General features: G+C 36.4%; 1 protein-coding gene and 1 long non-coding RNA gene across 2 annotated transcripts in view; one reads left to right on the top strand and one right to left on the bottom strand.

Annotated features, from left to right (window-relative positions):
• Positions 1-540: 540 nt before the first annotated feature.
• Positions 541-25,285, top strand: part of TRPA1 (transient receptor potential cation channel subfamily A member 1) — a 54,126-nt gene continuing 29,381 nt past the window's right edge. Inside the window, exons 1-14 of the mRNA XM_023184046.3 lie at positions 541-817; positions 4,292-4,448; positions 6,974-7,149; positions 10,638-10,745; positions 12,632-12,740; positions 13,255-13,400; positions 14,429-14,565; positions 16,756-16,804; positions 18,379-18,478; positions 19,174-19,274; positions 20,296-20,465; positions 20,551-20,715; positions 22,271-22,385; positions 23,374-23,540. Of these exons, the coding sequence (XP_023039814.2) occupies positions 716-817; positions 4,292-4,448; positions 6,974-7,149; positions 10,638-10,745; positions 12,632-12,740; positions 13,255-13,400; positions 14,429-14,565; positions 16,756-16,804; positions 18,379-18,478; positions 19,174-19,274; positions 20,296-20,465; positions 20,551-20,715; positions 22,271-22,385; positions 23,374-23,540 (1,802 nt within the window). The 5' untranslated portion in view covers positions 541-715. The remainder of the gene's footprint in view (positions 818-4,291; positions 4,449-6,973; positions 7,150-10,637; positions 10,746-12,631; positions 12,741-13,254; positions 13,401-14,428; positions 14,566-16,755; positions 16,805-18,378; positions 18,479-19,173; positions 19,275-20,295; positions 20,466-20,550; positions 20,716-22,270; positions 22,386-23,373; positions 23,541-25,285) is intronic.
• Positions 21,183-25,285, bottom strand: part of LOC111520945 — a 214,493-nt gene continuing 210,390 nt past the window's right edge. The window contains exon 3 of the long non-coding RNA XR_002724811.2: positions 21,183-23,600. This is a non-coding gene — a long non-coding RNA (uncharacterized LOC111520945). The remainder of the gene's footprint in view (positions 23,601-25,285) is intronic.

Here is a 25,285-nt window from a genome sequence, read left to right as displayed (position 1 = left end):
AGGGACTTAATCTAGTCCCTCAAACCAGTGCTAGGATTTAGCTATTTTCCCAAATGTTTGGAACGAGAAGTTTTGTTAAAAACTTTATTTCCAAATCAAAGAGGCCCCCAGAAGAAGGTGCACGTGGTGGGAAAGACAGGTCCATACGATTTTAGTTAGAAGAAACTCCTGAAAACTAAAAATCTTTCCAATGTACACAGTTATTCTCTCTTCCTCTCTTTACCGCTTTCCCCCCCCGGCCCCACCCCCTCCACACACACACTCACATACACGGTTGGGCGACAGGGCAAGGGGGCTCTTAGTGTGTTTATTTTAACAAATTCCCTGCATCCACCCCGACCTGACACGCTTGACTCTGGGAGCGCGCTGCTGCAGCTGCAGGACAGCGGGACGGGCGAGTCACTTTGTCCCTGCAGCGGCGAGTCCAAGGCAGACGCGGCGCCGCCGCCCTCTTTGCGAAGGAGGTCTGGGTTTCTACCTCCTTTCCGCGCCCCGCCTGCTTCCTGCACTACAAAAGTAGCGCGGTACTGAGAACTCCTTCCAGAAGTTCTCCAGCGCTCCCGCGGAGGGACTTTTTCGCTGCCTGTGAGCTGCAGCGCTGGAGAGCTCGAGCTCGCGCAGAACCCAGCGCCTGGCTGGCTGACAGCGCACTCTCGCCTCAGGTGCCCGCGCGCGTGGTGAGCAGCTGCACCGGGTGGCGTCCGGGGTGGGGTCAATGAAGCGCAGCCTGAGGAAGATGTGGCGCCCCGGAGAAAAGAAGGAGCCCCAGGGCGTTGTCTATGAGGATGTGCCGGACGATTGCAAGGAAACGCTTAAGGTACCCTGGGCGCTCGCGGGTCGGGAGGGGTTCCGACGTCTGGGCGGGGGTGAGCTCGAGGTTTCCTTGCGGGCACTTTGGAGAAAGCGTGGAGTGGCCAGGGGGTTGCAAGCTTTGGGATATGTTCACAGTCCAAGAGGAAACCCCACTAATGACGCGCCCACACAGGGCCTGCTTTATCAATTTTTTTTTTTTTTTTTTTTTTTTTGCTTGTTTGTCCAACCGAATTCTTGCTCCTGGACTGGCTACTGTAGTCCGGGGAAACCTACTCAAAAAGTACCTGTATCATCTGGCACAAGATTGGGCAGCTGCCTAAAATCAGGACAATTTGGAATGTGTGCCGTTGCCGTTTCACTTGGACCTTTTCGTAGATTTTGTTTAGAACCAAACAGCCGAATGACTGTATCTGGTAGTCGCTGGATAACTATTTAAGAGTTTTGGGGGTTGACAAGCCTTCGGCTCTAACAGAGTGAAACAGAGAAACCAATTATCTGCACATAAAGCGTTGCAGAACATGTCCCCAACAAAACAGAGGCAGGAGTGGCAAATTCCTGCTCCAGCGGGTAGGGGCTTCAGGAAACGCTGTGGAGGAGGTGACCTTTTGAAGACGGGTGGTTGGCCTGGGGCTCTAGGATGGGCACTTATATTACCTATGCGGTTCTCGGACCTAAAGGCAGCACTAGCTACTACCTGATGGCATAGTCTAAGGGATAAAGGCTGTTGGGTGCTCAGAGTCCACCACTGGATTTCATCAGATTGTCAGCAGGAGAAAGGGGCTCTTTTAAAAGGTTGAGACATCATTAAAAAGGTCTCTCCAAACCCTCATCACAAATCTCTTTCGACAGTTAGACCATGTTAACAGTTTCTTATGTATGTTCCAGGTTAAAAAAAAAAAAATGCTTACACAAAAACACACATGCTAATAGATCTTGTTTTATTTGCAAAGTTATGAACTCACAGATCTCCACTCTGATTTACTCACAAAATGTATTTTAGAATATATTTCAAATCGGCACTTGTAGATTTACCTCATGTTTTTACCAGCTTCTTAATATTCCACTGTATGAATAGATCATGATTTATTTAACCAGTCTTGCACTGATGGACACTTAGGCTGTTTTGTATATAACAAAATAGCTTTGTTTTGCTATTACACATGTGACAGAGTATGTCTGTGAGTGTAGCTGGGGCTTCTCTGTCTGTCTGTCCCTTGGTACTTTTATGGATATGTCTGTATGTTAAAGTCCTAGCAGGGTCAAGAGGTACTTACAGCTTTAATTTTGGTAAAAATTGACAAATTGCTGTCTAAATAGGTTGCAGGAATTTGCACTATTGCCAATTGTGTGTGTAAGTCAGGCATGTATAGTTAATCACACACACCAAGTAGCCAGGCCTCCTAAGGTGAGTCTGTTGACATGTCCAGTTTGGCCACAGACATTTTTTGTCCTTCTTAATGTTAGCATGATAACTGTGGCCTTTTGGCTTACTCCAGAGAACTGAGTCATGAATAGATTTCAACCACTGGAATAGTATCTTTACAATTAATATGGTACAGGAAGAAATTTTAAATTTCTAAAATCACCCATGTGATTTTATTTTCTAGAGATATTTGCTGAAGGATTTCTTAGCTGCGAGTCTCAAAATTATTTGTCTTCATGTTTCTAATTGTCTTTATTTAGATTTATCGCCTATGTAGAGCAACTTAGGCTTTTAAAGCTTTTTAGAAGCTACATTAGTTTGTAGATGGAGAGATTATATATTTTATTTCATTAGCTGTGGTAGTTCCATATCATTTTGTAAAAATCTCAGTGGTTGTACTCATTACCAAGAAACATATATAATACTGTGAAGGGTTTTTTGAACTCTAGAGGGTTTTTGGTGGTTTCCTAATTTAAAAGAAAAGCTGTATAACATATTTTCTCCAGCACATACACAGTATCTCAGGAACACTAACAAAACTGAAGGATCACAGAAAACTTACAAGATGAGAAATGTGGACAAAGAACCACTGGACTGATGCTTTTAGCCTTTTCCAATTGTTTTCTTTCAAGATAGTGAATACTTTAGCATTTGACCTTCCAATTGTTATCTCTCACCTTAGTTTCCAACCTTTTGGCCACATTGCTACTTATATGTATTTCATTAAAGCAACCTAAAAAAGATGTATTTGATATCTCTGTTTTAAAAGGTTTAGTTAGAATTAGGTTATCTATAAGTGATCTAGTCTATTATGTTCTGAATCTAATCATGCAGTTCAGATTCCAAAGGAATCTGAAGTGACCCTGTGACAACATGAAACTACATTAAATGAATATATATTTTGTCTAATGACATCCTTGGCTTACTTGCAGAACTTTAAAAAATCTCTTCAAAGCCTGACAACGTCAGGTACTGATTGAGATGATCTAGTACATCTGATATGCTCATGTAAAGCATTTAGATGCTGTTTTGTCATTGTGAATTCAATAGTACCTTGTGAGCATCTGAACCTAGTACTCCCTCTAAAGAGTATGGAATTGGGTTTGTGTTGACAGCACATCGCTGAACAGACATCCTAAATTGCTCTTTCTGGCACTAGGGAGTGGGCAGCATAATCCCTTTATTACGCAAAGAGCATATCAAATTCAAGTACCAAAATGCTTCCAAATAGATTTAGGTCAACACTTTCTTTGATAGGATAAGACATGGAAAAAGTCCCTATTTCTGCAAGAAGCCCATTTTAAATTTATTACTGAATATGTGTAAATTTGGAAGTGGTTGGATGCTTATTGTCATATCCTGTAGTCACTAAAGTTATATGTAGCTTATATGGAATTGAATTTTTTTAGTTAAAAAGTAACACATCTCAATTTAAGAGACTACCATAGAAAAGTGACTTGTTAGGTACTATTCTGTAATAACAGAAGCAAAAACTAAAGTTCAGACATTTAAGAAATTAAGTTTTATTATTCCAACCTAACGTTTGCTGAATAAATCCTAATATTCTAAATCTTTTCTTAGTTATATTAAAGATACATTAAATACCTTGATACTTCATTTTCATTGATAGCTTTTCTTTTCAGTAGTGAGAAATGCTCTAGTTATCCTTAAAATAACAAACTGGAGTTTGGACATATATTATGTGGCGTATGTGACTAGTTATGGTCAAAGGTAGAATTAAAGCAAGTATCTGAATTATTTGTTTGGGGAAGATTTCTGCATTTCCTTCACAACGAGGAAGAAAGGCCTTCATTTCTAAGCATATATGAATTAGTTCAGGATTAAAAAATTTATTTCGTATATTGATCAATCTTGGGGCATTTTCTCAAACCTTCTTTGTGTATGTAAACATTTTGTGTATTTCAAAAAAATTTACCTCATTATAAACATGATAGATAGTTTTGGATAATAATAAGTTCTTTCAGGCTATAAAATGGTTATAGCCATAAATTTTGCATATGCTTGTTTGGTGTAACGGTGTTTAAATACCTCTAGGTGGTTTTTGAAGGAAGTGCATGTGGATCACAAAACTGTAATAAACAAGAGAAATTAAAAAGATGTGATGATATGGGCACCTTCTTCTTGCATTATGCCGCAGCAGAAGGCCAAATTGAGCTAATGGAGAAGATCACCAGAGAGTCCTCTTTGGAAGGTAACAAAATATTACAATGCATCTTCCGGAAATCATTCATCCCATTCAATTCACTAGAAAGAATGGAATGAAGTGATTTTTAAAGGTAATTAGTGCCAGTTATAAAGAGCCTATATATTTCACTTAGAATTGTGAGTTTTCCTATACACCAGCACTCCTCAACTTCTTCTACTGAAATATAGCTAAGCATATTGCAGAGATCTAGGACACCCCACAACAAGCACAGACTTTATTTGAATTTTTAGATAAATTGTAAGAATGCGTGTACATTTTATTTACTCTTTTATACTATTTCCATTGAGGTTAATTTATATTTAAATTATCATCATTAAATAAAATTGACACCTCAAGAAGGTATACCATACTCCTACAGTGATGTTTTCCAGGTGCCAGACTTGTACACTCTACCTTGTTTAAGAAATTCAACTGCAGACAGTGAAGGAGGTAGATGCCACAGAGATGAAGGCAGTGAAGTGGTATGATAAGACCTTTGCTATGTAAGATAATTCTGTTAATATTGAGGAAGATGGATTAGAAGTGGAAGCCAAACTAAAAAGCTATTTTGATAGTAAAGAGAGAATAAGAGTTCACCAGGGTTGTGAGGCTACAAAAAGGAGACAGGGAGATGTTCAAGAGATATTGGAGTGTAAAGTCAATAGTGCTCGACAGCAGAGTAAATGGGAAGAGAAAGGGGCAGGGAGTTAGAACTGACTTTGAAATTCTTAAATTTAGGAGATTAGGCTAATAATATAATCATCCCCCAAAAGGAGGAATATGAGAAAACAGAAAGGAAGTGAGTGCGAAAGTGTGAGATTTGGTCACAGTGAGTTTGAAAGGCCCAGGGGACATCCACTTGGAAATATCCAGCACACAACAGAAATGCAGAAGGAAAGGGGCTGCCCTACATGAGCACGATTGCATAGGAAGTTGCTGAGACAGTGGAAATGTGTGAAAATCCTTTAGGGGATCACAAAACTGCTAGCAAAGGTAGCTAAGAGTAGAATACCAACATCAAGAGACAGATGGCAGAGCAAAAGCCAGAAAAAGATGAAGACAGTGAAAATACACATGTCGTGGGCGAAGTTACTGGGATAGAAGAGTTAGAAGGAGCCCTTGCCACAAAGAGATCAAGTATGAAGGAGATCAAGATAAGGCCCCTACATTAGAAGGCCCCAGTGACCTCTATAAAAATAAAAATAATTTCTGAAAAATGATGAGAATAAAAGCCAAATTCAAGTTATTTAATTATTGAATGGTTGTTTGTAAGTATAGATCCCTGTTTAAGTTTGGTGCCAAATGGAATGATGAATGGAGTGATTCTTCTTAATCAGACAAAACGGTCAAGAGATGTGTGTGTGTGTGTGTGTGTGTGTGTGTGTGATTTCAAATGAAACACTTAGATGAATGAAAGGAAATGGTGGAGAGACACATTTTAAAAAGGAGAGAAACAGAAAACATGGCTGTATGGTTCCAAGTACCATGTACCATAGATGGTCCCCAAATCATATTTTTGAGCAAATACTTTTTCTCCTTTCCTGGACATAAAGATATACTGCCACCAATTTACAAGGTTGATAAAGCAGTCAGCCATGTCTATTTTAGAATAGCTATAGGACTTTGCAGGATGAAAGGACATATTACTTATATGCTGAGCTCACGGGGTACATAGTGCCATATATCCTATCGTAGAAATACGTGGAAACCACTTGTGGCATCAGGGTCTGAAGCTCAAATTCTAGTCTTGTGGTTTGTTAGTGGTGTGTTGTTTTTCTCATTAACATTTTTTGAACCATTGCTACGGGCCAGGCACTCTGCTGTGATCTTTAAAGACATGATTTAATATTATTGTCCCAGTAACATTGCAACATCACAGAGTCTCTCTCTCTGTCTCTCTCTCGTTCTCTTTCTCTCTGTCTCTCTCCTCCTGTGTGTGTGTGTGTAGGTATATGAATATATGCTTTTTCAATTTTTTTTTTTTTTTTTTTTTACCAAGTTTGAATACAAGAAAGCTGAGATTCAGAGAAGTGTGGTTACTGTCATACTTCCTTACTAGCTCTGTGGTGTTGGCAAGACTTTTAACCTCTCTGGATCTCAACATCTTCTTCCTTCTGAACATTTGTCATGGTGTTACTTTGCAGGCTGTTAGAGGCTTGAATGAAATAATGGTCATGTGAACTTAGCAGAGTGCCTGGGACATGGTTCTTGCTTTTACATAATCCCAATATCTTATTACAATCCCAAAACTCATGTAGATAAAAACATGTATCAATAGGAGCATCTATTTCTTATTAATGCTACCCATAGAAATTTCACTCAATTGATAAAGTCAGTCTCGTGCTACTATATATTCCCACTAGGTGCCCATTAAATGTTTCATTAGAACTGAAGCTGTGTTTTTAGTTTCCATTAAAAGATGCAGCTGATGTCAGTTGCACTTGGCACTGCGTTTGGAGTGGATAGGCACTCAGGAGGTGTTGAATACAGTCTAAGCAAAATTTAATCCACATTTTGGTTTCTTTTTCTAGTGCTGAATGAAATGGATGATTATGGAAATACCCCTCTGCATTGTGCTGTAGAAAAAAGCCAAATTGAAAGCGTTAAGTTTCTTCTCAGCAGAGGAGCAAACCCAAACCTCCGAAACTTCAACATGATGGCGCCCCTCCACTTAGCTGTGCAGGGCACACACAACGAGGTGATGAAGGTAAGGCTACTGGCCGGCTCCAGTGGGCCTGACTGGCAATACAGGTGCTGGGACCCAGATCCAACTCTCCCTACCTGCGCCAGGATGAGCACCTTCTAAGCTTTCATGGCAAACAAAATGTAATTATTACATTTGCTTTTCTTCTCAGTAACTGATGGTGATGATTAGTTCTGACTTTATTGAATAGTTCTTATTCACCAGGCATTTTCGTAAGAGTTTTATGTGTGTTTGTTTATTAAATTCTCATCTAAGCAAACCCACTATGAAATAATTCTACTAGAATTCTTATTTCATAGCTGAGTACACTGAGGTGCCAAAAGAATTTGAATAACTTGCCTAATGTCACACCACAAGTAAAACTGCAAGACCAAGGAAGTTTGTTTTCATCTTTATATTTTCAGGTTTAGGCTTCGTTACTTTTACCTGAGTGTTTTAATGATTAAAAGGAGGAAGGTAATGAGAGACTCAGTGAAAACGGAAAACGTAATTATGATTCGCTATTTTTATTAGAATGGATGGCCTGTCAGACAGATTAGTTAGCAGAAGACATAAGGATACCACTGGGAAACATCTTATTGGTTTTCAAGGTGTAAGAGTAAGTTCAGTCAAATAGAGGAAACCCTGGAAAAATGCTAAAGGGTAAGAATTAGGCCGTGGTTTGTAAACTACATCTCAGAGTCTCTCAAACACCCTAGAACACAAACATGCTTAAAGGATGAAGAATAAAATTTACAAATGGAGCATGTTCCAGAAATTCATTTCTAAGGAAGGCTATTTGGAACTTATAATAAGTTTTCTGGTAGAAACAATATCCAAAGAGTTCCATGAGTTTCAGGCTCCTTTTAGCCCAGAAAACTTTCTCTCAGCCCTCTGAAACTTTGGCTCCTTTAAGTCTGGCATAAAAGGTGGGAGAGAGCCACTCTCTGCTTTTCTACTGTATCTTGTATGTGGCTCTATTAAAATTCTAACATGTGATATTGGAATCAAATGTTCATGTGCTTTTCTTCCCAACTGGCTAATTATCCTTGAGGGAGGAGCTGTGTCTTACTAATTCAAGTGTCTCTTATTCCTCAGCACTGTGCTGGTAAATGATGGCTGTTGAATGAATGAATGAATGAATGAATGAACGAATGAGTAAATGGGAGTTCTGACTGACTGAGAAGGGGAGATCGGAAGTCTCAGTACCTATGAGATGGGTCAGGGTGGCTCCCTGAAGATGTTACTAGAAAGTCCTCTGGCAACAAGCTGTTATTTTTTGTTCATTATTCATTATTCATGACTCAAGTGCTGTTTCTATATCATCTGGATTGGGTCACTAGTGACTGCAGGGACTCCCATAGAGACATCAAATATTTCCTCATGGAGCTCTTGCTCCCTCTGAAGGCTCTTTTCAAGAACACATGCCTATTAACTTAATTAATATTGGCCTTGAAAGTGTGGTTTGGGAACTGAAGGCAGAAAACTGTTGAATGACTATTGTTAAATAGAAAGCAGAAATCTCCAGACCAACTAATACAGAAAGGTAGGTATCACATAGAAATAGAAAATAAAGCTCCTAGCTGATTCATAAACTTTGTTATGGACATAAAACAAATTTTCCTGGTGACACAAGAACAAGCAGAAAAATAGAGTTCTAAGTAAAACTGACTCTCCTTTACTTGGTCTTACCAACCACAACTATGTGTAAAAATATTTTCAAACTCCTCTGGCTCACCAGAAATGACAGGAATGGAAGGAAGAGAAGGTGTTTTGGAATGTCTCCCTTCATGCTTGCAAACAGCAATCTTCTCTACCTGCCTCTCCCAGTTATGCCCATGTTCCAGCCTGTACCCACCCAGCCCCTGCCAGTTTAGAAGCTGCTCTATGGACTGCTCCACTGACCTTCCCTCAAACTTTCCTCTGCTGCCTATAATAGTTGTAAAGTAAAAAACTGTCATCCACGCATCCCTTCAAGTTCTTGCACAATGATTTATGGTAGGCATAATATTCCCTGGGACACATTGGCCTGGGGATTAGGGGGTGGTTTTGTTTCTCAGTGACCTGCAGGCCTTAGTCCTTGGGGCTTTACTTCAAAGTATCCAGTTGTTTGACCCTTCCATGGGGCTTTCCAGATTCTCAACAAAGGGACCTGTGGAGGGCTCACCTCCGAACCTTCCAGACTTGCCTGGTCATGACTGAATTTGAAGTAGCTGCACAGTTTAGTTGCTCTCTCTGGGATCCCTGCCACATGTAATTTAACACAGCTATACATTTATGATCTGTGATTCTAAGAGGGCAAAGAGAGAAAAGCCTCTTCTTGTAGACTTTGGTGGGCTATTTTCCATATGTCTCTAGAACTTCTTAAGAACAGAATGTGATGGTGCCTAAAGTCCATGGAAGGAATCTTATGTTCTCATTTCCCTTAATCCGTCAATCATTTCTCCACATATTCTTATGTACCAAAAACTGAGTTTAATTTTCTTTTATGAGCAGAGCTAATTAATAAATCTAATTTCTTTGCTGACACTCACAAAGGATATGTTCTGTTAACAAGAGGCTCTGGTAGGAGTTTGCATACTTTTTTCAAAGAAGTCAAAGTTTTTAAGAAACAGCTTATTTAATAAATTCTTTTAACATTATTTAATTATAAGGACGTGTCATCATTTATCATAGTCTTTCTGCAAGACGAAAAGCCTCTAGTAGGCCAATTCAAGATGTGATAAGACGTTTATATGAGATAATTTTGTTACATTGAATATAAAAGAAAGACTAGTCAAAGATCTATAGACACTTGGGCAGTAATCAGATGGCAGTCAGGTGAGGAGGTAACAGGTCTTCAATGAAATTTCATCAGAAAAATTACTTCACCATTTTATCAGGATGCTAATTTCTTACATTGTGGAGAAAGTTTCCATTCCAGGGCAAGTTTGAATTAATTGGGTTATGCCATACAAAACTCTATTTTCTTTACTAAAGAGAATAGAATTTCCACTGACATTTCCCAAAATTCTTGCAATCCAGGTAAAAGAAAAATAACTGGAAGAGAAAAAAAAATCCCTTCCTGCCTTTCTCCCTCCCTCCTTCTTTCTCTCTCTTTTACTCTCTTCCTTCTTACCTGCCGCTCTTCCCCTCCACCATGGACACATTCTAATGGCTCCACACATTTATTTTCCTGAAAATATTAGTTAACATAATTTCACTTAATACAAGTCGGAAGTATTAAGTGAAGCTATGATAACTAGTATCTATAATTCTTATTTTATTTACAATTCCAGAACTCAGTATTGCCTTGATTGTTGTGACATTGAAATCATGATTATTTCATCTAATGGGGAAGTTAATTAGTACCCACAATGTGCAAGATTTTGTGCCAGATTGTGTGAGAGAAGGATGAATAAAAGATAAACAGACATGGTCACTGGCATTTGAAAACTGAAACTCTAGTGGAAGGCAAGTACCTTATTTGGAAATCTGCAAAAATGTTGACAATTATTCCCCCCTTTTTGCAGGTCTTGCTTGAACATAGAACTATTGATATTAATTTGGAAGGAGAAAATGGAAACACAGCTGTGATCATTGCGTGCACCACAAATAATAGTGAAGCACTGCAGATTTTGGTTTGTATATTTGTCATATCTTTCTGCTTTCTTTATCTTTTCATGAATACAACATGGATTATTATTATTTATAAAAGCTCTTAAGTTTTTCTCCTTAGAAAAATATAAAATACAAAAACTAGGTCAGAAAAAAGTTGTTCTATGTGTTTTTGTGTATGTACTCCCCCTTTAAGAGGATCTGAGATTGCTTATAGAAGACTAATAGTAAAGCAGTAAAGAAAATTATGAGAAAATCAAAGTGAAAAGAAAATATAGGCAGGAAAAGTTGAGATGAAGCTGGTGGTCAAGATAGAATGCAAAATACAAAGTATAATGGCCTGAATGTTATAAAGATGGATCAAATGTATGATTCTGAGCTTCTGAATAGTCAAAGGAAAGATGAATATAGTCAGTTGCAGACTTATTTGGCCCGTAAGAGAAAAATCAAAGGAAACATAGCTCACATGACCTGAAGACACTGTTATTGGGTCTCAAAACAGAGCCCTGTGTGATGTAATGGCAAAGGTTCTTAGCCACATACCTGAGAGTAGAGCCAGCCTTGTCTCTGGTGAGGCTTCCTGGCATGGTCCAGTGAAGCGATGGAGATGCTTGTCTACATGACTTCCTTCTGCTTCTGGCAGTGCTCCATCTGATTATGCTGTTAGAATGCCGGCAAATAGACTGTTTTCAAATATTCCTCAGTTACTTGCATGTTATCCAGGCCAGCATCTGTATTTTTACCACTTGATTTTGCCTCTTCACTATCTCACAGAATAAGAAAATACAATTAAATAATTTAAAACTATTTACCTAATGTTTAAATGTGCCGTACAAATATGTTTTAGCACCTTTACTAGATGGACTTAGAAACAGGTACATACTCTAAGCTGTCATGATTGGACCACAAAGAGAATAAATGATAAAGAAAATAAAAATAAGTAACTCTCAAACCAAGAATTTAGGAAAAGAGCCTTAAATTAACCAAAACAAAATTGGAATAAATAAATAGTATTATTGAAAATACTACAGAAAACAATATATTTTTAAAGTCTGGCTTCCTTGCAAGTCTAATTTATGTGTATACTGTGTGATAATATTGTTCAAAAAGCTTTTACTTAACAATATGATTTTACAAAGTGCATCTTCAATTTCTGAACTCTCTCTCTCCATATAGATATTATATATATATATATGTGTGTGTGTGTAAAATTTCTGGACTATGATGTATAAAGTAAACAGATACTACCTCTAAAAGCTGAGATTACAGGTGGTATTGGATTCTTCACACTTTTCTACTTTTTCAAAATCATTTTTTGTAGTAATTAGAGGTATTTAAAACTGAAGGCTAATGATTTACAGAAAATGGTAGTTTAAAATGATTGGTTTACATAAAAAGGTAGTATAACATTCAGTTCTTCTAACATCTTTTTACTTAAGAAACGTCATTAGTGAAAATATTTCATTATGGCTTAACAAGAGTAGTGGCACATTCATTTATTAATTTTGCATAAATAAAGGGAAAAGAATCTAGGAAATATCACTTTATTTGCATAAGAAACTGAAAATGGTTATGGAAGTCATGATAACGTCTTCAAAAATCTCTTTAATCCCATTGAAAAATGTGTTGACTTTATTGCTGGGGTATCAAGATTGATATTGTTGTGTCTACGTTGTTACTTCTTTGGAAGATATAAAATATCTCTATTTCAGAATGTCAGTCTACTTCAAAATTACCTTCTTGCCTAGATTTCATAACATATGAAGCTCTTTGTGTACTTTTACATAGACGTATAGTAGTAAAATGATATGGGAGAGGTACGTAAATTCTCATCTTAAATGGTACACAAATAGACCCTTGTGATTTGGGGTTTAACTGGTGTCATTTTTCATTCTGTCTTTTCTTCCAGCTTAAAAAAGGAGCTAAGCCATGTAAATCAAATAAATGGGGATGTTTCCCTATTCACCAAGCTGCATTTTCAGGTTCCAAAGAATGCATGGAAATACTACTAAGGTTAGGTGAGTTGAGGCTTTTCTTTGTTATATACTATAAATAAGTCTATTTTGGTGGATGCTATTAATTTGATTTTTATTTCTTTTGAGATGGAGTCTTACTTTGTCACCCAGGCTGGAGTGCAGTGGTGTGATCTGGGCTCACTGCAACTTCATCCTTCCAAGTCTAAGTGATTCTCCTGCTTCAGCCCCCTGATTAGCGGAACTATAGTTACATGCCACCATGCCCAGCTAATTTTTTGTATTTTTAGTAGGGATGGGGTTTCACCATGTTAGCCAGGCTGATCCCGATCTCCTGACCTCATGATCCTCCCACCATGGCCTCCCAAAGTGCTGGGATTACAGGCGTGAGCCACCGCACCCAGCCTAATTTGAAAAATATTTAACAGAATTAAACACAAGCTTTTATGTGTCTCAGTGCCCTTTCTTTGTTTTATGCTTTGTTCATTTTTTAAAATAAAAACCCTCCCTATTATTTATTTTATATACTTGTTATGTTGAATGTTATTTTCTTCTAAAGGTGAAGAGCTTGGGTACAGTAGACAGTTGCACATTAACTTTGTGAATAATGGTAAAGCCAGCCCTCTCCACCTGGCTGTGCAAAATGGTGACTTGGAAATGATCAAAATGTGCCTGGACAATGGTGCAAAAATAGACCCAGAGGAGGTAACTCTTCATATTCTATATGACACTTTTATCTTAGAATTGTCATAAGCATGTAAAATACTTTATAGCTCTTTTACAGTTAATTTAGATTGAAATGCCTACAAGAAATACATATTTCCTTCTGCTTATGAAGAAGCAGAACAAGAGAATACCCCAAGTTTCAATCTATGTAAAAAATTTTGAGTACTCCCCAAAACAATTGCAGACACAAATATAGATATAACAAAGAATATTTATCTAGTGCAGTTGCCATTAAAAGAAGTTAAGGCCTACCCTCAGAAGACGATAATGTTCAGCCAGGAACATTAAAGCCCAATCATGAATGTATTTGGTTTTAGTTCTACTCAGAAAAGTTATCATTTTTAAATTGAGGGCCACTTAACTAATTTCTAAAAATATGTATATGAAAGTGTTGACTATATTTGGGAGCTGAGCTTATGTCAGGCATCTCTGACCAAAAGTGGAGAGTTCTGGCCCTTTCTCCTTCAATGTCTGAGTTTTGGGTGGCAACAAGCTCCCCTCCAAGATACTCCAAAGGCCTGTATTTTATGTAGGAAGAGAAGATTGGATATTAATCTCATGTGGCTTCTGGAAACCTCATAAAAACTCAGAAAAGCTAACACTGCCTTTTAACTCTTTCTATATTGTCCCTTCAATATAGAAATGAAGAGCTGTCAATGGTGGTATGGGGTCTGAAGTCACTTCATACACTGAATGCTTATAGCAATGATTGGGACATTGTTCTCATGTTCCCTGGGGGAAAGAATGGCACCCAGACAATGATGGTGGAAGTATATGCCAAGAGTTGTTGTATTAGAAGGGGAAGCTACCATTTGTTTATGGATGCTTTTCTTTGCAAGGTCCATAAAATCAAGGAATATCTATCACATTTCAGATGATTAATGGTGATCAGTCGGATAGATATTCCTTGATTTTATGAATCTGTGAAGAAAAAGCTCACGCCAAATATAGGTTATATTCTTACATTGAGATTTAAACATTGATTCTAGTATTAAAATCCTTTACAGAAGGGAAGGTGCACAGCCATTCATTTTGCTGCCACCCAGGGAGCCACTGAGATTGTTAAATTGATGATATCGTCCTATTCTGGTAGCGTGGATATTGTTAACACAACCGATGGAAGTCATGAGACCATGCTTCACAGGCAAGTTTCCTACCTATCATTCTGTATACTGATTTTCCATCTTCATGCGTGAAATTAGACATTGCAAGGAGCAGTTAGCACTAATGCTAGCAAAGATTTTGTGATTCAAAGGAAAAAGACAAAGATAACAAAGACCCTGTGGATCAACTGGAATCGCATATGTTCCTTGGGAATGGGAGTAGAATGTTAAAGAAATTTCACAAAATAAAATCACCTGTGGCATATTCTGATTCAAGTCCAGCGGATATAGGCTCAAGATTAATTTTCTGTGTGCTAAAGAAGTCTACATACACAGTCTTCCAAGTCATTTCTAATCTGTTCCAATTTTTCATATTTATGTTATCCCCATTTTTAGTGATAAAAATGGAGTAGATACATATGGATATGTCACCCCCATGCTAATCCCTCCTGCTCACCAACAATTATAGATAAATGGTTTCAAAAGATACAGTTTTAGGAAATTATAACCAAATTTCCAAAAACAATAACAAATTTATTTGAAGTTTAGCAGAAATACACATCAGGCAAAGTGTATTAAACCATAGGCTTACTTGTAGACTGGAAATTCAATTCTTTTGGAAAGACAAGTATCAGATGCTACCCATGTGAGTGAAAGAGGTATCTGAGATGAGCCTTCACTCTCTCGGTCTCTTACACACACACATACTCACACACACACACACAGAGCTGCCAATATATTTTCAATAGGCAGTTGGACCTGGAATTCTACAATATCTCTTAGAAAAAAAAAAAAAAAAAGAAACTCTAGCTACCAATATAAGATCTGTTTCTAATAAATGTACACAGCAAAACCACCAGGCACAATAGGATATGTGTGAATAGAAAGGAACTCCCACTTAGGATGAATTTTCAACCTAAAGTTTTATAGCATAAAGCTAATAAAAATCTACACATTTGACCAAAGACCAATTTTTTTCCAAGAAAATAGAAGTAATAGGGCATTCCAAAAAGAATTTTAAAATGAAGATATTTGAGACCTTCAAAAATTTAAAGGAATAATCATTTACATAAAACTAAATATATGAAGATAACATAAGATTGTGAAAAACAGATTGTCATATTTGAATCCAGGTTTGGTGATATGAAAACGATTCAGTAAAAAAGAAGTTTAAAAAAGCCATTGAAATAAAATGAAAACTCAATAGATAGACTAACCTCTAGACCAGAAATTCTCAAGCTGTTGCACATTAGAATCATGTGGGTAGCTCACAAAATCCCAGTGCCAATTTATAACCTAGAATATATCAAAATATTTAAGATGAGTCTCAGGAATTAAAGAAAAAAACTCTTTGTTTCCAATGTTTCACCAATTTACAAACCCAGTGATTTGGTTATTGTTAAAATGTATCTTTAGCACACAACCTTAATATATTAATATGCATAATGAGAAATTATCTTAGGAAAATGGAGCCTTAATGTTAGAATTTGTTCCCTTGTAATTACTAAATATAATTAATATATTTTAAATATGATGCAACCTCTTGTCAATCAAATTAACAAACTGATTCTGAAATTTATGTATGAAAGGCCAAAAATAACTGAGAGAACCTTGAAACACAGATATGAGATTTGCGATAGGAAACACAAAGCTTTGAATCATTAGTGTTAACATTTGTTATGGTGTTGCTTATGACTGCCTGTGAGATGATATCAAAATGTTTTCAATTCTCTCCATAATTATTTTTGGCTTTATAAAAACTCAGAAAAACTAACACTGCCTTTTAACTTTTGCCAAAGAGAAACCCCCCCGCAAAGAGGGGCTTTTGAACCCTGCAAATGAATTTGAGGCACACATTACATGTAGCTTTTGCTATTCCCCATGATCATAGCAGTACCAGTGATTTCCTTGTCTTTTCTATCTTGGGACAGATGTTACTACTCACTTCAGAACATCTTTATGGCGATTTTTCAGGATGAAATAGGTTTCTTAAAGGATGAGGAAGAAAATATTATGATGTATTTGTTGTTCTCCTATTATTATTACTTTGAAAATGCTACCCTAATCAGAATCAAATTATAAATTTTGAAAGCTTACTAATTCTCTTACAGTCTATCATGTTATTTTATGATTAGTTAAATTCACTTTCCAAATATAGTAGCTTTATTAAATACATTTGTATTTACGTCAATAGTACTTTAATTATAATGTTTATAATTCTGTTTTTTCAGAGCTTCATTATTTGATCACCATGAACTAGCAGACTATTTAATTTCAGTGGTAACTATTCCTTTTACTGGTTTATTTTTATTACTGTTTATAATAGAAGAAATCATATAATTACATAATATGGATTTTCAAAAATGAATCAAATTTTAATTTCTTGCTTATCAGCAAAAACAGTGTACAAAAGGATGATCGACATACTTGGAAGCAGAGTATATTATGTATGAATATGTAACGGCCAAACATTACTGTGAACTTAGAAGTGTCAAAGCGTAATTTGGATATCCATATCAGTATTTTTAGTGCAGGAAGTTGGCAGGTACATTGCAAGGAAAGCTGTTCCCATGGCCTGTAAAAGGGTCTTACGGGAGTGTGAGCTTGGGCGGCGACCCTTCTTCAGCCTGGTGGCTTTAAGGTGGAGGCAGGACAGGCAGCACAGGGGGAAGCTCCTACCCCAGCTGCCTCAGTGCCACCTTTAAAAACTGAGGAGTTCAAAAATACTGTCAAAGATTTATTACAAGTGAAAGCATGAAGCATGGGATCTTTTTCATTCTGGGAGGTGGAATCAGTCAGCTTTTGAGTTGAATTTTAATAAGCCCTTTATACAGATGAATGTATGGTGAATTTACGTAAGCTGCACCATATCAGCAATGACAGATTTCCATTTGTAGTATTGAACATGTGTGTGTTGTCAATCATAACTATTGAAATTATGATAATTACACAGAAGAGTCCTGGGGAGACTCATTATATGCCATAAACTATGTATTGTATGCCATAAACCATAAATGATAGTTATGCATGATTTCCTGCAAAGGCTGCCATCTTTTCACCAGGCAAGAGAACTGTTGCAGAGCCTCACTGACCATGGAACTTGCCAAAGGGCATGCTACCCCCATTGTCATCTATATTAATGGGCCCCAAAAGAGCAAAGAAATATTCATGTTTGGATTTTAAGCTATTTTTTATTACCCTATATAATATACAGAATTATTTCCATGAAAATTTTAAAGGCCTTTGATTTCTTGTCATATCAAATATTATAATATGTAATGGTTAACATTGACTTATTCATTTAAAAATATATATTTAATGTGATTTTTAAATATAAATTTTCTTAAATAAATGGCTAAAATTTTACTTTAGAATTTGAGTGATTTCAATTCAATTATTTCAGTTCATCTATTTCAGATAAAATAGGATTTTTTTAAAAAGTGGATGGTGTTTTGTAAATGTTTCTTAAATCATATATGTAATGAATTTGGAAGACTTAAAATTATAGACATTTAAAAATTATTTCTTGCAGTGGAAACTAAACTATTGATCTAAGTAAAAGGATATTATTTTTATGGTTCAAGTGGTAACTAGAGCTATTGCCAGGTGTCAGTAAAAAGCCTAATATGTGAGAATAATTTTTTGTGGAAATCATAAATGAATTCCTTGATTTCTGATGATATAACATATGAACTATGGGAAACTTTCAAATAATTCTATAACTAGTCATATGGTTCAGTGCTAGCCATAATATAGACACTCTATATCAATGAATTACCATTAGTTAGAGATTATAATATATGATGGTTTTTCTGTTTTTAAGCTCTTTGTTGAACGGTTTGTTTGATTTTTAGGGAGCAGATATTAATAAGATCGATTCTGAAGGACGCTCTCCACTTATATTAGCAACTGCTTCTGCATCTTGGAATATTGTAAATTTGCTACTCTCTAAAGGTACCAAGAGGGACCAAGCCAAGTCTTTTGAAGTACTACTCAGTTTGGTTAGATGAACATTCATTGTGTGCCAAATGAACCTTCATTGTGTGCCACTATGTATTGTGTGCCAGGCCCTAGGCCGGATGTTGTGAATTCAAAGATAAACAGAACACTTTTCATGTCTAGAATAATTTTCTGTCCAGTAAGGGAGCATACTTAAAAAGACAATTTCAGAACAATAGTAGATAACATTTATAAAGCAATTGTTATACCCCAGGCATTTGCTGAACATTTAATTAACTGTCTTTCAATGTGTCAGTCCTATGTGGTGTAGGTACTATAATTTCCCCGTTTTAGATTCTAACCTGGGCCCCTGAAAACAAAGAAGTGAGGTGTCCTTCTCTGCTCTCCTCTTCTTTCTTGATCTCTAATGTGTCTGTACTTATATTTTATGCTTTAAAAGGTAAGGCTTCATGTATTTATGTAATGCATCACATATTTTCTACCCCACGTACACACACAGACACACACACACACAGTGTAAGGTAAACCTGATTTTAAATATGTTTAGTTTTCTCATCTAAACACAATTTCCTGTAAACTAAAGGTCAACATTATTTTAAGTCAATTTTTTTTTTGCTAAGTTGAGAATCCACATAAACAATGCTTTAAATAAATGAATAGAGTTTATATTTACATAATGTTTTTTTCAGGTGCCCAAGTAGACATAAAAGATAATTTTGGACGTAATTTTCTGCATTTAACTGTACAGCAACCTTATGGATTAAAAAATCTGCGACCTGAATTTATGCAGGTAATGTATATCTATGGATTTCCATTAACTGAGTTGGGTTCAACAGAAAATAAACTAATTTTGTTTGTTGTAATTTTTGTTATTATAGAAACTGATTCTGGAATTTTAAAAATGTTTTAAAATAAAGATGACATATTTGAATATTTAGTTACAACATGGTGATGGTGGTGGTGGTGATGATGATGACAATGATAATAGTAGTGAGACTGATTTTTTAACTTACAAAGGAACTTCATATGCAATCATCTATGATAAAGTAACATCTTTAATTAGTATGATTTTCTTCATTCTTTGACCATTATGATTTGCATATCAGTGGAAAAATCCAAGTATAATAATGAATTATCAATACTCCACCATCTATTAAGAAAAATTACTCAGCATACTTGACTTGCTGAGGAGAGGTTGAAAGCATTATTTTTATTTTTATATTCACCAGCTAATACTTAGTATTAGCACATGCATGTGAAATACACCATATTTTTGTTGTCAATAGATTTCAATATTGCCATTGTCTTTAATAATAAAAAATATATTGTATTTGAATATTTAAAAAATAACAAAATATGAGAAACTTAGGCTTAAGCATATAAAACATTAAGTAAACCTAATATTAACATCCCATCCATTTTACCTAACAGAATGTATTAACATGAAGCTGTTGGGTGTTATTTGGGGGTGGGAAGAAATAAGAGGAGGGGCAGAGGGAAGGGCCGTGATCAAATATATTTGAAAAATGCTGAGTTAAAAATGTTAAGTACATTTTCCTATTGGCATGGTATCTCAGATCCTTTAATATGGTAATGTACATTAATATGGTAATGTACATTACATGAAGACAGAGCATTCAACTTCCTTCATATTTATTTTTCTCTCACATCCTTTAGGTTATTTACAATTTTGGCCCTAAGGAGTACATATTGACCCTTGTTGGAAAATATTTTCCTACACAATAGTTTGAAAACCATCATTTTAGCATAATAGCAGAGTTATTTGTATAACATTAATTTTTTTCCTATAGATGCAACAGATCAAAGAGCTGGTAATGGATGAAGACAATGATGGGTGTACTCCTCTACATTATGCATGTAGACAGGGGGGCCCTGATTCTGTAAATAACCTACTTGGCTTTAATGTATCCATTCATTCCAAAAGTAAAGATAAGAAATCACCTCTGCATTTTGCAGCCAGGTAAGGGTCAGTCTAGCAATGTATGAACATGTCTTCTTTCCGTTTAATATTTGCTTTGAAAATATGAAACATAATTTTTTTCAAGTTACGGGCGTATCAATACCTGTCAGAGGCTCCTACAAGACATGAGTGATACAAGGCTTCTGAATGAAGGGGACCTTCATGGAATGACTCCTCTCCATCTGGCAGCAAAGAATGGACATGATAAAGTAGTTCAGCTTCTTCTGAAAAAAGGTGCATTGTTTCTCAGGTGAGGATATATGATTGGAATGTTTATATAGTTTCTTTAATTAGCCATTTTGAGGCTATCTTTTCATTATATTTTTAATTATGAGGTCTAACTTTATATCTCACTAAGTTACTTTTATTCATTTTATTTTATCATCAAAACATATATAACTTCTAAAAATACTGGAAGGGAAGTCAGTATTATTTCCACCTGAAAGACTTTGAAGTTTTTAGACTTGAAGAACCTTGTTCGAGGTCACAGAATAAGTGGCTTTGTGCAGTCTTTCTCAGAACCTTTCTTTGAAATACAGTTCTCATATTTTACCTCATCTTGCTGTCATATTCCCATATAGATACAAAACCATGGTTGTGTATGTGTGTGTGTGCACGTACACACACACAAAACATACAAGTTCAAATATTCTACTTTTCATTCAATCTGATGAATGGTAGATATAAAAAGCTCCCTTTAAGTGACAACAGAAGACAGTAAACATTTCTGAATTTTATTATACTTAAATGAGCTCAATCACAAGAAACAAGACAAAGTTAAAATATGTAAGCATAATAAAATATGTGGCATAATTAAATGATATTGTGATAAGAAAGAAAAAACCTGGAAACATTTTACAGAGGTTTTTCATTTAATATCTTACCATAGCAGTAGCAAAGAGCTTATTAGGCTAATGTTCAAAAACACATTTCCTTACCATAATATTGATGACAGCAAATTGGTGCTACAGCTACAAGAATGAATGTTTTGCTCAGTTTCTTCTGGTTTACAAAGAAACACTAAGCAACTGACCTGCAAAGGGACCCAAGTAGACCCAGGCCAGACAGTTGTTGCTTATTACATCATAACTGGTATAGCAACATGGCTCTTGCACTCTAAAACATCTGCTCACTAGCACTGAAATTAGTGTCAGGAATTTTTTTCTGTGTAATTTGAAAAAGATAACTAATGTGATAAGGCTTCGTTGTATTTACATCTTGAATTTCTGTGGAAAAGGATAAACATTTTTCAAAGTAATTGAGTAAGCATCTTTCAGAGCACAAGAGGGAAGTTTTTCAGATTTAAACTCTTAGAATAATAACTGACACTAAGCTAAGTATCTTATAGCCATATATTGTATTATTAGTAGTATTACCAATAACTATTGACCACAAAGACTAATATTACTTCATAAAAATTTTTTGATACAATGTTCATTGAAAGAATAAAACAAGATTTAAATTGATGTGTATCAGTTCATTATAGCTTTAAAAAAATGATGTATGACACAGACACGCTAAGCGTACTTCTCCTACCCCAAAGTGTTTGGTAATGTGTTTATATACTTTCGTATTTTAAACCACTAAATAAAAAACATGTGTGAATCACATTAGAAATAGGTCATTTAAGATCATTGAGCTTGGAATTAGCTCATTTATTATAAATGTTTTATAAATATTTAGTTGCCAGATCTCATTTATACTTTTTGTTGTCATCAGATTTACCTAGAATAAGCCAAATGGCATCCCATCCCGCATTTCATCTGCTAAGTGTATGCACATATCTTTTCTTAACTCTTTACCAGTGACCACAATGGCTGGACGGCTTTGCATCATGCGTCCATGGGCGGGTACACTCAGACCATGAAGGTCATTCTTGATACTAATTTGAAGTGCACAGATCGCCTGGATGAAGATGGGGTATGCACTGTGGTCCTCATGCTTACCCAAAATCTTGACATAGCAGAAACTTCCAACATTGCCAGAAAACTCTCCAAGACATCTTTTACCTTCCTTGCTCTATTCCCAGCCTTTTGTTGGATATTTAGCAAGTGGATTCTTGAGGTGAAGTATGAATCAAAAGGCAGCAGAAATGAGAGAATACCAAGGGGTGGGTGAATGTTGAGGAAACCCCCAGTCTCACAGAGCAGCGAGGTCCACAGGCCCTGAAATTTGATGGCAAAGCGTTTACTCCCTGGTAGGTCCAGAGGAATGAAGGCAGGGGTGAGTTTTCATTAAGATAAGTGTTATTTTGAAGTGTATTGATCTGAAATACTGCCCTTTATTGTGCTATTATGTCCTTCCTTCTCTTGGGGAGAGTGACTTTTGAAATGTATGTTTGTTCCTTCCTAAAACGATGGGGATAGAAGATTGTTGTTGCCTTTTTCAAAAAAAAAAGTCTTTATGTGGGGAAACTAAAAATGGGCAAACTTATAACAGTCGCTGATTTAAAAAAAAAAAAAACATTTACAAGCTTGTGAAGCCCCAAATCTGTAAGCCACTGTTCTCCAAATGATCAGTCTCAGGAGGATTTTCTTCTGTGTTCAACCCAACATCTTTACCCTGAAAGCTTGTCCTTTGTCCTTGTAGAATCATCCCATTGCAAAAGCAACACAAAACAAATGCCTTGGAATTCATTCTCTCTCTCTCTCTCTCTCTCTCTCTCTCTCTCTCTCACACACACACACACACACACACACACACACAGATCCACTTCCCACACATGCACACACACACGTTTGAACTATAAACTCATTATTTTGAAGCTTGATTCTGAACACCAGTTTTAAATTCTATGTATTTTGGTATTAAATAGTAGTGTTGCTAATTTCTTTTAAGCAGTTAAGCGGTGAAATAAGGCAGATTAGACATTGTCACCACATTTTCTGTGTCTCTTTTTCCTCAAAAGAACACTGCACTTCACTTTGCTGCAAGGGAAGGCCACACCAAAGCCGTTGCGCTTCTTCTGAGCCACAATGCTGACATAGTCCTGAACAAGCAGCAGGCCTCCTTTTTGCACCTTGCACTTCACAATAAGAGGAAGGAGGTGGTTCTTACAATCATCAGGAGCAAAAGGTATACTGTCTTCCTGTCCACTGTCATGTAGTGTTCTCTGGTTTCGGGATGATTTGAAGTCTGAGAGAAAATAAGAGAAAATAAATGAGTTTCGGCCATTAATCAAAATTTAAAATATCAGTTGTTTGCATCAATCTTTTAAAATTTATTTTTAATTTTTATTTATTTATTTTTAGAAAAGGTCTAGCTCTGTCACACAGGTTGGAGTGCAGTGGCATGATCTCTGCTCACTGCAACCTCCACCTCCCGGGCTTCAACAATTCTCATGCCTCCTGAATAGCTAGGACTATAGGCACGAGCCACCATGCCCAGCTAATTTTTGTATTTTTCATTGAGACATGGCTTCACCATGTTAGCCAGGCTGGTCTCGAACTCCTGGGCTCAAGTGATTTACCCACCTTGGCCTCCCAAAGTGCTGGCATTACAGACATGAGCCACTGTGCCCAACCCTTTTATTTTTAGTTTGTGTGGGTAGATAGTAGGTGTGTATATGTATCAGGTACATGAGATGCTTTGATACAGCCATGCAATGCATGATAGACACATCGTGGAGAATGATATCTATCCCCTCAAGCATTTATCCTTTGTGTTACAAACAATCCAATTATACTCCTTTAGTTATTTCTGAATGTCTACCTAAATTTATAAATGAATATTTTTGGATGTCAACAGTCACATTGCTTAACCTCTCTGATCTTCAGTTTATATTTCTTAAAAAATAAAATGTGGGCACATAAAACGAAGCTTCACATCACTCTTGTGAGACTCCAGGGGTTCAGGTGTAGTGTCTGGAACCATATCATTGTCAAGCAAACTCTGCACTGCCCTACCTGAATTTGCCCAACATGTGCCAGTAGAAACCATAAAACTGGAGTGGGCAAAAATATTCCCCAAGGCAAATCCAATTGGTTATCAGTGCCATATAATGGGATGACTCTTAACATGTAATCTTTGGAGTTGGTGGGTTTGTAAACCATACGCCAAGGAGTTTTAGTGATTAAGTTAGAGGATAGTTTGTTTCACTTCTCATATCTTTATAGTATCACTTTCTATAATAATCACAGATAGATATGCACAAGGGCCCAGTGTCACCTAGTAGTGGACACAGAGCAAACATTCTCATATTCAAGGCACATCAAGCCTGTGTTTTTGAGCATGGACAGTCTAAAAAATCTCTTACTGATCATCCCTTTAAAGCACTTTTAATGAAAGTGTTCAATCCAAACTTTTCTTTTGATAATGTAGATGTACTAGATGGGTTTTATTGATAGAGTTTAACAGAAAATTGGATAAGATCTTGGAGATAAATGGGCTATTCTTTGCCTCCTGCCATAGATTTAGTTCTTCCTTGGTATGGTAAGCACTGTCTTACCCTGTTCAGTTGGATGGTGATGAAGAAAATAGGAAAAATCTGTAATGTTCTGGCAGAGGCTATGCTTATTAATGCACTTTACATGTGTTAGTTTGTAGTTTAATTCAATACAGGGTGTACACATGCATTAGTTATTAAATATGGGAACAGTACTACACTGATGGTGTAGGTATGTGAATGTGGAATCTCTACCCAACGTGGTCAGCTCTGTAAATACTGACCATTTCATAACTTCAGGAGAAAAAGGAGATATAGTCCCAGCTTCTTTGAATGGCATTTAGATAAAGAGACAGAACAATGATTATAACAGCCATCCTGAAATTTACCCACATTCCTAATGTCCATTAATGGACAAGGATCCTGTTACTGAGTT

This window comes from Piliocolobus tephrosceles, chromosome 7, assembly GCF_002776525.5.
Source record: "Piliocolobus tephrosceles isolate RC106 chromosome 7, ASM277652v3, whole genome shotgun sequence".
Lineage (NCBI taxonomy): Eukaryota > Metazoa > Chordata > Mammalia > Primates > Cercopithecidae > Piliocolobus > Piliocolobus tephrosceles.
Note: the sequence above shows the minus strand (reverse complement) of the source record. Positions and strands in the feature narration are given on the sequence as shown.